The 16768-nt window shown below is 31.5% G+C and overlaps 1 protein-coding gene across 1 annotated transcript; it reads left to right on the forward strand.

Annotated features, from left to right (window-relative positions):
- Window positions 1-8173: 8173 nt before the first annotated feature.
- Window positions 8174-8483, forward strand: LOC107637849 (uncharacterized). Its single transcript, XM_016341131.3, has one exon. The coding sequence runs from the start codon at window positions 8174-8176 to the stop codon at window positions 8465-8467; it is 294 nt and encodes a 97-aa protein (XP_016196617.3). The 3' UTR covers window positions 8468-8483.
- Window positions 8484-16768: the final 8285 nt, after the last annotated feature.

Below are 16768 nucleotides of genomic sequence, written 5' to 3' on the forward strand. Positions count from 1 at the left end.
ATAAACTTTCATAAAAATCTAATTTTATTGAATTTCTAACTCCGAAGACTGAGTTACGGTCCGCTGAAGTTGGTCCAAAACTCATTTTTACCTAAAAACAAAATTTGCCAAATTTCAAGAAATTCACAATCCAAACCAATTCAAAATTATACCAGTTTATTACCCCTAACCAATCTCAACATACATTTCCTTTATGCTCTACCTCTCTATCTATTCAATTTAACGATTTCCATTCACAATTTACTAATTCTCATCTTATCAACAATCAATTTCAATAAATACTAACCCAATCACAACCATATCAAATTCTCATCAATTCAACTCATCACACTGACCAAACTCACATTTTCCACTCTCAGACCCAAAATTCACGGCCTTCGCTCCAAATTTCATCAATTCATAAATTCATAAACGATCAATCAACAACTCATCATTCACAATCACCAATCTCATATCACCTTCTCATACAATTATTCACTTCTAAGTAACTCATACCACATTCTCACAACTCATAAACAACCAATTACCAATTCAAAATCAAAACCAACACATCATTAATTACAACATTAATTAATTCCATCAAATCCTACAATTCAATCATATTCCTAGAGGCATCTAGCATAGGATTTCATATCATATTATATGGTATTTAAATGAAATTTAAACCGTACCTTAATCGATTTTTTTCCAAGCTCAAAACCACCAAAAATGACTTCTTCCTCACAAGCTTTTAAGTTCATCCACAAGAACTTAACTCAAAGCAATCCAATTTACCAAATCAACTCCAATCAACACCAATTTCAATCTAATACTATACAATTACCAAAAAATCAACATTAGAACTCACAATATCAACAAACCAAAAGGGTTTAGGGAATCCTTGCCTTGTCCACCGAAGTTTTGGGTGAAACCCACCAATAACTCATATTAGAGCACCCCTAAACAACCAAAATCACAAGTTTTTTCAATACACAAAACCTAAAATTGCGAAAATGGGTAGAAGAGATAACTGGACATGAAAAATGAAGGGAGAAGTAGAAATGGAATGCGAAGCAAAGGTGGTAACCGTAACTATATGAGAAAAAGCACAAAAGATTAGGGGCAAATCGACATTTTCACGCGCTTTCAAATCACGCCTAAAGCACATTTAATTCTCTAGGCGCAGCAATTGATGCGTGAGTATCTTCTCTATCTTTTTCTAGTGAATTTGCATTCAAATTGTGGAGTTTAATCAAGATTTAAATATCTTTTAGCAACTATGAATGCTACTTTGAGTTTTTTGCAATTTATGTTAATTTCAGGTAGCATTCGGATGGATTTGACGGAGTTTTGTAGTAGAAAAGGAAGAAAGCGAATGATGCTGTCAACCCCGACCTCCTTGCACTCAAACAGAAATAACTTGAGCTACAGAGGTCCAATTGACGTGATTCTAGTGACATTAGAAAGCTAACTTTCAGATCTTTCCAATGGTATATAATAGTATACCCTTTTCTTCCATTCCATATGGCCTTCTCCATGCTGAACTTGAATTTTTTTCAAGTTCAGCGTGGAGCCCAACGCATCAAGGAAGCTGCATGCATTACTCCATGCTGAACTTGGAAATTCTCAAGTTCAGCGTGGATTCAAGGGAAACAAAGTTTGCAACACTGCCTCATCCACGCTGAACTTGAGAATTTCCAAGTTCAGCATAGACCTTACTGAATCAAGTGGTCCCCAATTCGTCCAAAGCTGCACGGATCAATTTAAAATAATTTTGATTTAAACTTTTATTTTATTTATAATTAGGAAAAGATATTATTTAGTTTAGGAATTATATTTTTACATTAATTAGAATTAGATATAAAAGAGAAAAGAATCAGCCCTTCGGAAATCTCTTCTCTTCTCTTCTACCTCATTCCAAAATTTACAGTTTTTACGAATCCTAGTTTTTCTCTCTGAACCATGAGCAACTAAACCTCCACTGTTAAGGTTAGGAGCTCTATCTATTGTATGGATTGATACAATTATTTTTCTATTTTAATTCATGTATTGATTTATATTCAAGAATTATTTTTGTTCTTTATCTTATGAATTTGGGTGGAACGGAAGTATGACCCATGTTCTAATTGAGTTCTTGTATAACTTGGAAAAGCTCTTTACTTGAACAACAGCTTGAAAACAATTTATCCTAAATTTTGAATTATCTGGACTTAACGGGATACGTGACATATAATCTCTTATATTTGGGTAATTAGAATTTTTGTGGCATATAAACTAGAAATTGAACTTCACCCTCTAATTGGAATTAAGTGACCAAGGAATTAGCAGTTGATGAATTTTAGAGGAGACTAAAAAGGTCTAAGGAATTAGGGTTTAGTCACATATATTTTGCCATGAATTAAATCTTGCATGATTAAAATAGTTAGTAAGAAAAGTCAATTCAAAAAATAGATATCTCTGAAGACTTAACTGTTTCTCCATATATATTTTTCATAACTTGTTTACTGCTTGCTTTCTGATATTTTGAATTTACTGTTAATGCTTTTGAACACTCAAACACCATTTTCTGCTTGTCTAACTAAGTAAATCACTTAACCATTGTTGCTTGATCCATCAATCCTCGTGGGATCGACCCTCATTCACCTGAGGTACTACTTGGTACGACCCGATGCACTTGCCGGTTAGTTTGTGGTTTTAAATTCCGCACTAGCAATCGAAGCGACGCTCTTGAAACGGGTGTTGAGGGCAACTCCCACACGCTAGGAAGCCTTCAGAAGTCCGAATCCGTGACGACTGACCCGCATTGGATAGAGGCTGTCGTTACGAGAATCCAAGTAGGCGAATGCACCAGCCGTGGATCTCACATTTTGACGCATTGGGGAACTATTCTGGCCCAACCCAATAACATCCATGTGGCCCACTAGGCGGACACATGCCCCCTCCGTACGGGCAGGCATCCTCCATGTGACCCGAGCTAGCTCCCTCAGTAAGATCTCGACAGCTGGCTAAAGTTGGAAAGGGGTTGGATCCTAAAGAGAGTAGGGCCCACCCGAACAAATGAGGATAAGGGAGAGGGACTTGTACCCCTCTTATCGAATACGTTATCATTATTCTAAAAAAATCATAGCTGTCTCATTGTACGAATGCTAAACTTAAACATTGGAATGTTTTACAGGTGGTCCCTGTAACACCCTAACTATCAAAATGTCACGCTTTCGGCTGCGCCACTCTGATAGCTCGAGTATTACCACGACTTTTATAATATTTAAGACTAAAATATGAGCCTGTTTAAAACTTAAAACCGCATAACCTTTCAATAACTCTTCTTCGTGAAAATATAAACATACATGTACATACAAATCAGATACATATATATATATATATATATATATATATATATATATATATATATATATATATACATAACAGTAGTTTACAAATATACATATCATAATTTCCTATCCCTCTTACAAACTTAATAAAGATAAAGGTGAGGGAAAGCAATAGCTACGGTAATACAAAAAGACCGAACAGAAAATAACATAACCCTCCTGAAGCTTCGTCTTCCATATCCTGAAAAAGAATAACCTGTAGGGGAGTGAGAACGTCGTCCTCGCTTGTCCTCACTATAGGATTACAGAATTTGCTATAACAAGATACGTAAAGATAAAATCATTCTTAGAGTTCAGTGATCATTGCTCGTCTTATGAGTCTTTCCCAAAAACCATAGGTTCACATTCGAAATCCAGAAAATTCCTCTTTGAAGACTTGCTAAATTTCTCAAATATTCTAAAACAAAACATTTTTCCTTTCTTAAAGAAAATGTCTGAAAAGTTTTTCCTAGACCGTAACCATGAAAGCAGTTACCTACACGGTATAAATGATCATCCCGTTCCAAGCATAGGTTCATTAAGTCTATGCTGAACCGGTTAGATACTTTATACAGAACTAAGACTCAATATACCAATCACGGCCTCAAGCCCATCCAATCCAACACGGCCCCCGGCCCAAACAGCTCAATCAGCAACCAACTCATCACAAACCAATCAATTCAAACACAATCAATTTTAATGTGGTTCAAGCACAATCAAGAATAATTACAACAAGTATAACAGTTAGCAGTTAACATAAGTATTCACATAGGCAAACCAAATACAATATGCACACCCAAACAATATCACATAAATGCAAATGATGAATGCCTGTTCTACTGGCTGTGATATCACATTGTCGGTTCAATTGCCAACCCGACACATTCCCATGGGAATGTTGCCCTTCGGTCACGTATAAATGGGAACCCTCTGGGATAACATGCCCGCCACACGGTCCAGGATGTCAGTGCCTGCACACTCCTGTGATCCGAAAGGATGTGAGCGGGATACTTTGCCTCCGACCTCACATCTACACGTAAGCGGGATTAACCACCGTCCTTACGCAAGCGCTGCAACCTCGACAAGCGGGATTAACCACCGTCCTTGCCAGGCGCAAGCGACTTATCAACAATCTCGTCAATTATCAAATCTCTCAGCATAAGCGGGACGAACCCGGCCCTTACGCCTACCAAACAATAACTCATCAATCTTGATTATATCCACAATCAATTATGCTCAATATCTTATTTCAAAATCATTCTTGGCCCATTTACTTTTAAATAACAAACATAGTTAAATCACAGCTAACCAAGAATCACTTTTCAAAACGGAGCCACTTTCCACATCTTTCCAACACTTCCAAAAATCTCAAAACCATGCCAAGTTAAAAATCTCTTTGAAAGACTCTAAATCATTCATTTCTAAATCAAGATTTGGTCGTAAGATTCCTCAGCAGAGTCTCAAGACTTCAGGGGAGAATAACCTAACTCATTTCTTAAATTCCTTGAAAACCTCCGAAACTTTAACTTCTTGAGTTGAATAAATAGAATAGGGTTTAAACCCAAAACCAAATCGTGTTTTCAATTATTCCGAACCAATTTCAAGACCAACCAAACTTAAGCCAAAACAAAATCATTTTTAAACCGAAAACCAATTTCAGTTTCATTCTTAAATCTGTTCCCAAGGGCTCGGGAAGTGTTTCAATTTTAATAAATCAAAGTTCCAGAAAATACTTCAAGCTCTTCCTAAATGTCGTAAAGTGAAATAGATTAATTGAAAACCAGGTTTATTTTAAATCCATTAAAACCCCTCCAAAATCTGTTTACGTAAATCAAATTCCAAAACAAAAAAAATCATATTTAAATTGATTTTTAAGGCATAATTCCTTTCTTAAGAATTACATCAAAAATATAGAGATTTTTCTAATAAGGCAAGTTCAAACATAATTTATTTCTCAACCGTTTAAGTCAAAGAATAATTCATTCTTTTCCAAAATAATAATTCCAATCAAAATCTCAGATTTTCTAGAAATTTCGGCAGCATCTCCCCTAAAACTTGGACTTTGCCACCCTTTTCGAGTCCCAACAAAACCAATCATCAACTCTTTCTAACAGGTTCAAGACCAAATCAGTTTCTAATAAAACAAAACTCAACTTTCAAATTATCAAAAATCATTCAAATCAACCAATCCAGAAATCTCCAATTTATCATAATCAGACATTGTTACTATCAAACAGGCAACCATATTCATTCAAGATAAAACTAGACAATTCATAAGACTCACATAACCACCAGAAATACATTTTGTATAGCATATCTATTTATAACAATTTCAACTTTAAAATAAATCAGTTTGTATAAAAAGCCCCTACCTCGACTCGTCGAAACCATAACCCAAAATGCATTACGAAACGTTTGCTCTCAACCAAATTCAACAGCAATCCACAAACTCAACCCCTGATCACTTTCGCAGCACTCACAGCAACTTAAAAGCGGTATTCAACATACAGAACTCAAACCTACGTTACCAAACCTCAGAGTTTATAACCAAACATACTAGAATACTAACGCAAGACATTCCAAAACATAAATACTTACTGAACTGGCGAAATAAAGCAGTCGCGAACTCCGAGCACATGACGCAAGCAATCGATACACAACCCTACGACTAATAACGCCACAACACCTCAGCCTAAATTATCAGAACAATAATCTAAAGGGCTTTCAAATGGAAAACGCTTACCGAATGAAGAAGGAACGGCTGAACCGAAACAGCGGCAGTCTCCGAACCGGTTCGGCGGCAGCACCCGGTAACCACCTCGAGTGGCGGCGGCGACCAGACCTCTGGCGATGATAACTGAAACTAATCATACAACAACAATGAAGCTTCCGGAAACCCAAAGGAAATGAAGATCAACTTGAACCCTTACTGGCAGGATTTTCCGGCGACGGCGGTGAGGTTTTCTGGCGGCCAGAACTCCGGCGATGCAGCTCCCTTCTCCGGCAGCGATAACAGTGGTGTTTTCCGGCAACCACCGATCTCCGGCGACAGCAACAGAAGCTCCAGTTAGGCACCGCGAAGCAGCAGATCGGCAGTACCGTCGGCCAAGGTGCGGTGGTGGAGACGCCCTCAACCACGGTGAAACATGGTGGCTATGGAAGCTCGACGGCGGCTGGCTCCGTGTCGAGGACGACGGCGACGCAGTGAGGGCGACGGCGGCGAACTCCTTCCCGCGGTGACTCCCTCACGAGTCCTCTCTCTCTCTCTCTCTTGCCTGAGTCCTGACCCGCGGTGGCGTCGGCTTCACGGGTAGCAGCGGCAGCAAGGCTTCCTCCATGCCTACGAGGATGACGGCGGCGAGGCGCTAACACGATGGTGGCGAGTGGCGAGCAGCTCGGCGGCGACGGCGAGGCCTACCGGCGCTGGCTCGGGCCTCTCTCGGATCCCCCTCTGCTCTCATCCCTTTCCTTATTTCCATTTCTTCTTCCTTTGAGTGTGTGCGTTGTGTTGTTGAAGGGGAAGGGGGGAAGAAGGGGAACCGGGTCATGGGTTAGGGTTTTTCAGGGTTAGGGTTGTGTGTGTTGAGTTTTAGGATTATGGTAAAATTAGGTACAAGGATAAGTTTGTAATTTCAAATAAAAGTAGGAATATTAAAGAAATTGAGACCTAATTTAAATCCAACACTAATGGTATATAGAAAATACTATTTGCTCATCAATTTTATAAATTATTTTCAATAAAATGTCCAAATCAAATAATTAAAGATAATATACTTATTTTCTTCATTTTTCAAGATAGCAGTATTAACATTTAAAATATTATTTATTTATCCAAATCATATAAAATCTTTATTATTTCACAACTACCAACTTTACAATTTAAATATAGAAATAATTCAATAGTTGTAGAATTAGATAAAACTCTAATTTTGAATAGCCAAACCTCAATTTTTGAATTTCTAAAACTTTAAATTGTAAATAGTAAAATAATCCATAATTATAAAGTTTGGATAAAATTTAATTTATTTTAAATCCAATTAATCAAAATTGCTTCAAATTATTTTCAATAAACTGATTTTCTGAAAATAAAACTGTAAATAAATATATGATTTGAGATTAGTTTAAGATAAGACTTTTTTAAAAGTCTTGGGTCTTACAGCAACAAACCAACGACTCGGTGGTGCAGTTCTCTGCCTCAAAACTCGTATTTAGATCCCAATAATCCACCACTCACACCTCACACCCGACCGACTCCACGAACAACCGAACACATAATATGATAAAATTTGAACTAGACCGGGGATAATGAAAAAAATATGTTTATCATGTTTCATGTATATATATAATATAAGTAGATAGATGATTTAAAGAGTATAATAAAGTAGACGGTTCTTTTTCTTTTTTATGTTTCCTCAGATGGGTGATTCACTTCGTTCCTTGAAGTTTTAAAAGGAAAAGAGAAACTTCGTGGGTCATATAGTGAAAGCATGAGACAAGTTATCATAATAGATCATAAAGAGTTAAAGACACCTTGTAGCTCTTGCCCTATACTAATTTCATACGATCTCAACTAATAAAGCCTACTCCTCTAATGATGACATCCGCCACCCTAAACTAATAAAGAGGAACTAAAGAATTTCTTTTCAAGCATTATTTTATTGCACACTAGAATTATTCCAAAAGCATTAGGATTGATATAATTGCAGTCATTAACTCATTATGACCATGATGATGGCAACCAATAACAAACCTTTCCAACATGCTACATAAGAGTTTAGTATCATGCCATGCTGCTCAGAAAACAGTTAAGAGAAAACTTATATATGTTCAAGAGAGGCATTGTTTCCCTATCAATGTTCTCATCGAACTCTACAATGTTGGTTGGATTGTACCGTCCAAGGAGACGGCTTCGGCGGAGGAGAGGCAGCAGTGTCCGGTTAGGGAACAAGCGGCGAGGGTTTTGTCTTGCCTCGCGGCCGGTGGTTCAATGGGGTGTCATGGCTCCACTTCGGATGTTAAAGAAGATCATCATGGAAATTACACCAAAAGAGAACTGGATAGAGGCTTATTGTTGGTCTCTTCCTTTGCTTCGTCCCCAACTATTTCCCCTTTGTTGATCACAATTGTAATTTAGTTTATTCCCTCTTCATAAGTATGTGGTAAAGTTTTTCTTGAAGAGTTTGATGTGAAAGCATTATACAAAACTCATTCATGAGTGTTTGAACCCTGATCTTATCTTCCAATTCCAAACATATCTCATACTATAAAATATGGTATGGTATAAAAGCAAAAAACCAAAAGAATGTTTCTCTATGTAACCAGAAATCAATCAGCCGCATAAAATGTTGTGCTGTAGTGCTTGTACACCTTTTCTTCTGTAACCCTTCTTGTAAGAAGTGATAAAGACTCAGTTACCCAGTACTTTGACGTAAGTATTTTGTTTTCCAATTTCTCTTTATTGTATTACTACTTTCCTTGCATTTTCAATATGCACTTAAATATATTATACACGTCTCTGGTCTTGCCAGTACTAATAAAGTAGCCTTCGTTTTAAATTATATATATATTTTCTGATCTCTCATATTTATTATTAGAGAACAACTAAGGAACCAAAAGCATATCAGTCAAAAATCAGCCAAAATGTGTTTGGGCTCCATGAAAAATTGGGTTTTGGTTTGTGCTCTGTGATCCCAGGAGCAATTTTCAAATATATTATTCAAAAAGCGATTCTAATTAAACAGTTTTATTTATTTTTTGGCTGATCACCTTTTGGTTCCATATACTTTTTCTTATTATTATATTAGCGTCATCACTAACACAGTAACTAAACATCTGCATGCAATAAGAATTTGGTATATACGATACCCAGGTGATTTACGAAACAATATATAAGAAATATACTTTAGTTATCAAAAGCATCTCTATCTAATGCATTTTCTGCATCTCTCGTTTTCAATAATATATATGTAATTGTTTTCTATTACTCAAATTTATTATTATTATTATTATTATTATTATTATTATTATTATTATTATTATTGCATACGTGATTTTATCAGCATATATAATTTTTTGTCGGATTATTTCGACAATAATTACCGTTAGATTAATTCTAAGGATTTCTAACAATACAATAATCTATTAAAATCGATTGAGGGTGTTGCTTAGGGATGGCAAAAATTTCAGGCGGAACGGATATTCGCGGAGATTTATCTGTCGGAGGACAGATTTTAGAGACATTTTTTTCCGAGGAGGGCGGGAGCAAGGGATAGGTCCTTGCCCCATGGGTATCCGTTTATTACCCGTGATTATAAAATTACAAAAATAACCCTCATATATATATAATTTTGATGAAATCCTACCTCCTCAAACCATAATTTGTGCGCCTCTCTCACTCACTTCACTCTCTCACATGAGCCTCTCTCACAGTCATCTCACACTCTCATCTTTGCGTTCTCACTCTCAGTCCCTCACCTTCCTCTGTCACTGCTGTCGCTCACCTTCCTCTGTCGCTATCGTCGCTCACATTTTTCCATCGCTGTCGCCGCTCACTCTTCCTCTCACTACTTTGCTCACTGCTTGCTGCTAGCTTCACCGCCGCCTCCACCTCTGCTTTGCAACGAAGCCTCAGATCTGCAACGTTGATGACAAGCTACCTCCAGCAACGCTTCTGCTCCACGACGCCGATGACGCCTCTCCCACCACGACTCTGCATCGCCTCTGCTCAGCAAAGATGATGACGACTGTGCTCCGTCTCCGTGGTCAGCCACCTTGCAATAAGTTAGATGTTTCTGTTAATTGATTAAATTGGTTTTCACATATGTTTTGATTTTTAATTTATAAAATTGCTATGAAATTGGGACACTGGAGTTAGGGTTTAAATTCTGTTTATGTGAACTAGGTTTAGATTTAGGGTTTTGATTCTGTTAATGTGAAATTGAGTTTATGTTTAGGTTTTAGATTTTGTTGATTGATAAATTTGGATTAGAGTTAGATTCTATTGCTGGAAAATTGGAATTAGAGTTTGGATTCTTAAATTTTTACTGTAAAATTGGATCATAATATTGAGATTTTTGTGAAATTGTTGTTGTTTATTGGATTTTTTTTTCTTTTTAATTTTTTTCTTATTTATTTCTTCAATTCCTTCAAACTCTGCGGATATCCTAATATCCGACGGGGACGGAATCCCTGTTACCAGTTACGGGAATGGGGCGGGGACGGGGAGGGTCTGGAGGCGGGGGATGGGGGTTTCTGGAGGCGCAGGGGGGCATGTCCCGCCCCATGGGACCGTTGCCATCCCTAGTGTTACTAGTATCACACACTAAAATTCAACGGTAAATTTCAATAAAATATAGGAGCTATTGAAGATTTAAATAACACGAATATTATCATCAGATATTGCGTCAAGAAATCCGACATTAATATTTATAACTAAAACACTTTCTCTAAATTTGTTTTTTATTATATTGTCGTAAAAATTCGACCATAATTTCGATAGAAATTCTAACTTAAATTTGAGTTCAACATCTTCTTTCTTCATTTTTGCATTCTTAGTATCTCCTCGTCTCTCTTTTTCAACCCCAACCACTGCCTCCCTCCACCACTCTTTTTTAGCCGCTCCAGAACTCCTTTGTCATTGCCTTTTTAAATTTGTTGCTTGTTCTCAAGGATGGAATTAAGATAAAATTTAGGAAGGTGCCAAAGTTTAATTTTTTAATATAAAAAAATTAAAATTATAATTTTAAAGAGAGTTAAACTAAAATCTACACATAACTTATAAACAAAAATTAAAATTTAAGGGGCAGTGCCCCTTTTCTGTATGAGTGGCTCCGCCCCTACTCGTTCTCCCTTGGAGTCTGCATGTCGCTACCTCTTTCCCTATTCCTTTTGTTCCAATTTCAAACCCTTAACTCTCACAATAGTTTCCACGCCCTGAATCTGTCAAATATGAAATCTAAGTTAGATTCTCTTTAGTTGTCTATTTAGATTAGGTAATTCTTTTTTTTTTTTTAAGTCAGTTTAGATTAGTTAATTTTTGGAAAAATATAGGTAACCAACAATATTTTTAAATAATATATGAATAATGTGAATTAATAGGGTTAAAAGAGTAAATTAATCTTAAAATTAATTAGTAGCATTAAATTAGGATATAGTGTATTTTTATTTTATTGTTGGTAGTTGTTCATGTTATTCAAGATGGTCATTGTTTACCTAGCAATCTCCTTAATTTTTAGTAGATTGGATGACATGATTTATGTTAGTTTAGGTTAATTTAATACTTGTTTTAGCGTCATTATTTTGATTAAAAAATATCTTTTTTCAATGAAAAATATCTTTTTTATTTTTTTTAGCGTGTTTAACAAATTTTTAGTAATAAAAGTAAAAGCGCTAGAAAAATAAAAAATATCTTTTTTGAGAAGTTATAATTTACATATTTTTTTAAAAGATCTTATTTTTTTTTAAAAAAATATTTTTCATGTAATAAATAAACAAAAAAATACTTTTATATTGTTATACCCAAACATAATTGATAAATAAAAAGATCTTTTTGCATAAGATACCCAAATATAAAATTACTTTTACTTTTTCATAAGATCTTTTAAAAAAAGATAACTCGAAAAAATATATTTTCTTAAAAGCTCACCTAAATAAGCTCTTAGTTTTGAAATTAGATTACTTTTAGTTTTAAAATTAGATTAGCTTAAGTTAATTTAGTTTTGAAAATTAGGTTAGCTAAGGTTAATTAGGTCAATTTAGTAGTTTTGAAACTAAATTAATTTAGTTTTGGAATTAGGATAACAGAAATTTTTTGCATACAAGCGATTAAGGCTTGTAAGCCCTACAAGTCCAATTAAAACTAACGCTCAAAACGCGCTTCGAACCGTTCTTCTTCCTCTTCGTCTTCTTCTTCTTCTTTTCTTTCGTTTCTTGCCTTCTCTTTCTCCTTATTTTTCTTCTTGCTGCACGTTCTTCTTCCTCTTTCTCTTCTTCTTTTCTTTCGTTTCTTTCCTTATCTTTCTCCTTCTTCTTCTTCTTGCTGCACGTTCTTCTTCCTCGTCTTCCTCTTCTTCTTCTTTATTTACGTGCTTTTCTCTCTGTTTTCTTTTTTTGTTATTCTCGATTTTTATTGTTTTTTGATATCAAGCTCTGAAATCGTTTTTGAAGAAGAAGAAGCAGCAGAAGATGAGGAGGAGAAAGAGAAAGAGTTTTGAATTATGCATAAGGTGTACTTCAACGAATTTTGGGTGTATTTCTGTAATCCTTTGGGTGTATTTCTGTAATCGTTTGGGTGTATTTTTGTAATCGTTTGGGTGTATTTCGGAAGTTCCATTATCTTCAAAATGATTTCAAAGCTTGATTTTCAGAAACCATGAAAATCGAAAAAAAACGAAGAGGAAGAGGAAGAGGAAGAGGAAGAGGAAGGAGAAGAGTCGTTCATAATACATGGTGAGTGTAGCGCTTTGAAAACAGGAAACGGTTGAATAACACATTAAAAGGCCCGTATGTGTAGCAACTTGTAAGACTTGTAAGTCAAAAAGACTTGTATGTGTAGCAGGCCTCTTAGGATAATTTAGGTTAATCTATTCTATCTATTCTATTATATAAAAATCGAATTTCTGCATTTAATGATGGAGCTGACATGGCATGCTTCTGAGAGCGTTTCCTAATTTATTTCTTTTAACTCATTAAATACAAGTTATTACGATAAACTAACTATATCAACTAATTGATTTAATTAAATATTTAAATATCATATAATTTATTATAATTTATATCAATTTGATTTGGTAGTATTTTCTAATTTATTTATTTTAATATTCTGTTAGTATTTTTAATTTATTTTTTAATTTATTAAACCAAATTTATTGTGTGTACTAATTAATTAATTTGATTAATTTATTAGTCATTAAAATAATAAATCAATGAATAAAATAGAAAACTGAGATATTTTTAACTAATAATTAAATCAAATCAAATCAAATCAAATCATATATATTTAACTAAATTCAAATCATATTAATTAAAGACTAAATTAAAATAAGATAATTTCTTACTTATTCAAGTTGAGTGCAATAAATACAAATTAAGTTTGTTAAATAATCATAGTTGTCTGGACTACTATATATAGATGGCCACACAAAATTATAAGAATCGTGATTTTTATCGCTCTTTCTATTTCAACTCTTCTTTTCTTCTTTTTTTTTTTCTTTATGTATAATTTCTTTTATGTATAAATGTACCCAAAATGAGAAAGTACGGATGAGTGTTTTATTGATTGTTTGTTTGGTGAATATATCTCAATTTTTCAAAGTAGCCGATGTATTTTTTATAGTATTAGATAGAAGAATATTTGTTAAAATGAATATACTCATTCTAATGAATTTTTTTTCAATTGTTATATTTTTATGTCAGTCATGTAAATTCTTTAAAGACACAAGATAATAAAATAGGTTGACTTTAATATCATTAGAAGCTAAATTTAATGGTTCAAATAAACACTACTAATTATGTTAAAAAAGTAATTTTGTAATAATAATGTGATTTACATGTTAATTTTTTCGAGTAAATTCATTTCAAAATATAAAAATTAGGATCAATTACGCTAAAATTTTAAAGGCAATATAGAATTTAACAACAAAATTAACATTCATTAAGGAAATAAATTTATTTATGACTATTTTCTAATTATAAATAATAACAAGATTTATGAAAAATATTAATGTCATCATTCTTATTAATTAAATCATAATATTAGGTAGTTGATAGTTTTATAGGCGGAAATTATTAAGTAATTACGAAAAAATTAGAAACGAACAAGCAATAAAGATTCAAATCTATATTATTTAGTTATATTTTTCTTATCTTCAATCTATATATATTATTTAGATTGACATATTTCTAAAAAGGTTATTCAATTTTTTTTAAATTATTAAATCAAATCAGTTGCAAACTAATTAATTAAGTTGATTAAATATCTAGATATCTTATAATTTAATATAATTTAATTTATATAGATACATGATTTTTACAATTTTATTATTTATTATAATAAATTTTAGAGATAATTTTTGCAAGTTATAATTTATTTTTTTTATCTACATATTCAAATTTTAAGAATAATTTTTTTAATTTTGTATTTATAAATAAATTATTTTCTACTTTACTATATGAATTTTTTTATTACGCAATTCACTTTAACAAAAATAATTAATTTCTGAAAATTTAAATTTGAGCGCTTGGTATGGTTAAACTCAAACTTTAATTTATTTTGTCATATTATTATATAAATATTAAATTCTTTAATTAAACACTTATTTGATTACGAAATGATATTATATGTTATTTTCATATTGGTAATTAAATTTCAGTTACTACACAAATATTATATTTTAGGTAATTATATATTTTTTTGTTATTTTAAAAATTATTATATAATTTTAAGATCATTTAATTATGTTTATTTTTTTAAAAGCATTGTCATTATTGAAGAGTAACTAATATTTGTGATAGTCTAAAATTGAGAAATAAAAATACAAAATATTAATATACTAAGTTTTTGAAGTATAAATCTTGAAATAAATATATGTGATTATAATTAATTATCATAATTAAAAATATTTATTTTATTTCAATTTGTTCAGAACATGTTATCTTAAATTTTTTTATTAAGTAGTATTTTTTTTGTACATTTAATTGTCATTAATTTATATAAATTAAAATGTATAACTTAAAAAAATAGACACGTGTCTAAAAAATGAAAAAAAAATTTTTAGTAAAAAATTTATGTCACTTTAGCTTTTTTTGGCATTATATCTTACATTTTTACTATAATTAAAAGTTAGAGGTAAATTATTAAATATAAATTAGTAAAAAAATATAATACTTAATGAATTATCATAATTATATTTAAAGGTATTTAAGTTATTTTCATATAATAAAAGTGATATGCTTCAAAAAATATTTGTATATAATTTATAACAAATATATGAGATATTTATCATAATTTTTATTTTTAATAAAAATATCATTGTATTAAAATAATGCATTTTAAAGATGTATAAATGAGATTTTTATTAAAAAAAATTTACAAGATAGCAAATACATTTTTATTTTAATTTTATCCTTAATATTTAGTTTTAATTTTACCTTTAGAGTTTTAATATGTTTCAATTGTACCATTAGGGTGAACAATATTAATTATAACTAATCAATTATATTATCTGATTTGATCAAAATTAAATAAATATTAAATTATTTAATAAATAATAAATAAAAAATAAAATAAATGAATTTAATTTAAATTATTCTCTTATTATTTCTATATCTAGAAATCAGAATGTGCTTTTATGTATTTTGTTAATAGTTCTTAAAGAAGTTACTATTTTATTTACTAATATTTTAAATTTTTTATAATATTTTCATAAAATTTAATTAATAAGTTTTTATTCACAATATTTTTCTTGAATTTTTTAACAAAAATATATCTTAATTTTTGTCTTTCATCTTTTATATTAATTGATTATACTAATTTTTTTTACAGTGTATTTTTATCAACTACATACATTATTTTTCTCTCTTTTTTACTTTTTTTTAATTATTTTATTACCTTATCTTTAATTCTTTATTTTACTTTCACTCCTCATATTTTTATTGTATTTCACTTCATCTTAATCTTAATTTCATAATTAACTTTCAATTATATAAAATTCAATAGTTTCTTTCAAAACATGCTCATATATATTATCTATTATATACAATCATTAGGATAAACAAATAAATATAAATTGAATATATAATTTAATTTTAATTTAAACTAAAAACTAAATGAATTTTCCAAAAAATAGCAACCAATTTTATTTTTAATTTCTTTATAATTTATTTAAAGATAAAAATCTCTCTATAACCACTAACATCACCGATAACAAAATTATAAATCTTTATAAAATAAAAAATATTTATAAAATAAATAACATATATAATTTTAAAGTTATTAATCATAGACTATGGACAAATTATTTTAAAAAAAATCTTATGGATCAACATGTAATTTTTTTATATTTTTATTTTTTTTCTAAAATTTTTTAGACTTCTCAACTTTTAATTTGTCTATACATTACTTCTCAAAATATTATGATTTCACAAGTTATAATATGTGGGATAAATCACCGTTATAAGCCATTTGCAAACTAATTTTACTTATATCCTCCAAAATAAAAAAGGCCACGTACATGTCTCAATTTACATATTTATATAAATCAAATTTATGAAGTTCGAATTATGTGTTTTGTAGTAAATCAAATCTATAAGATTCAAATTACTTGGATGCTATCTATGCTACTAAATCGAATGAAGGAGATTCGATTTACAATGAGTTGGATTGCTACTAAGTGAGTATAAATCGAACCTTATTGCTTCGA

This window comes from Arachis ipaensis, chromosome B4 (assembly GCF_059453495.1).
Source record: "Arachis ipaensis isolate K30076 ecotype BB chromosome B4, ASM5945349v1, whole genome shotgun sequence".
In the NCBI taxonomy this organism is placed as follows: Eukaryota; Viridiplantae; Streptophyta; class Magnoliopsida; order Fabales; family Fabaceae; genus Arachis; species Arachis ipaensis.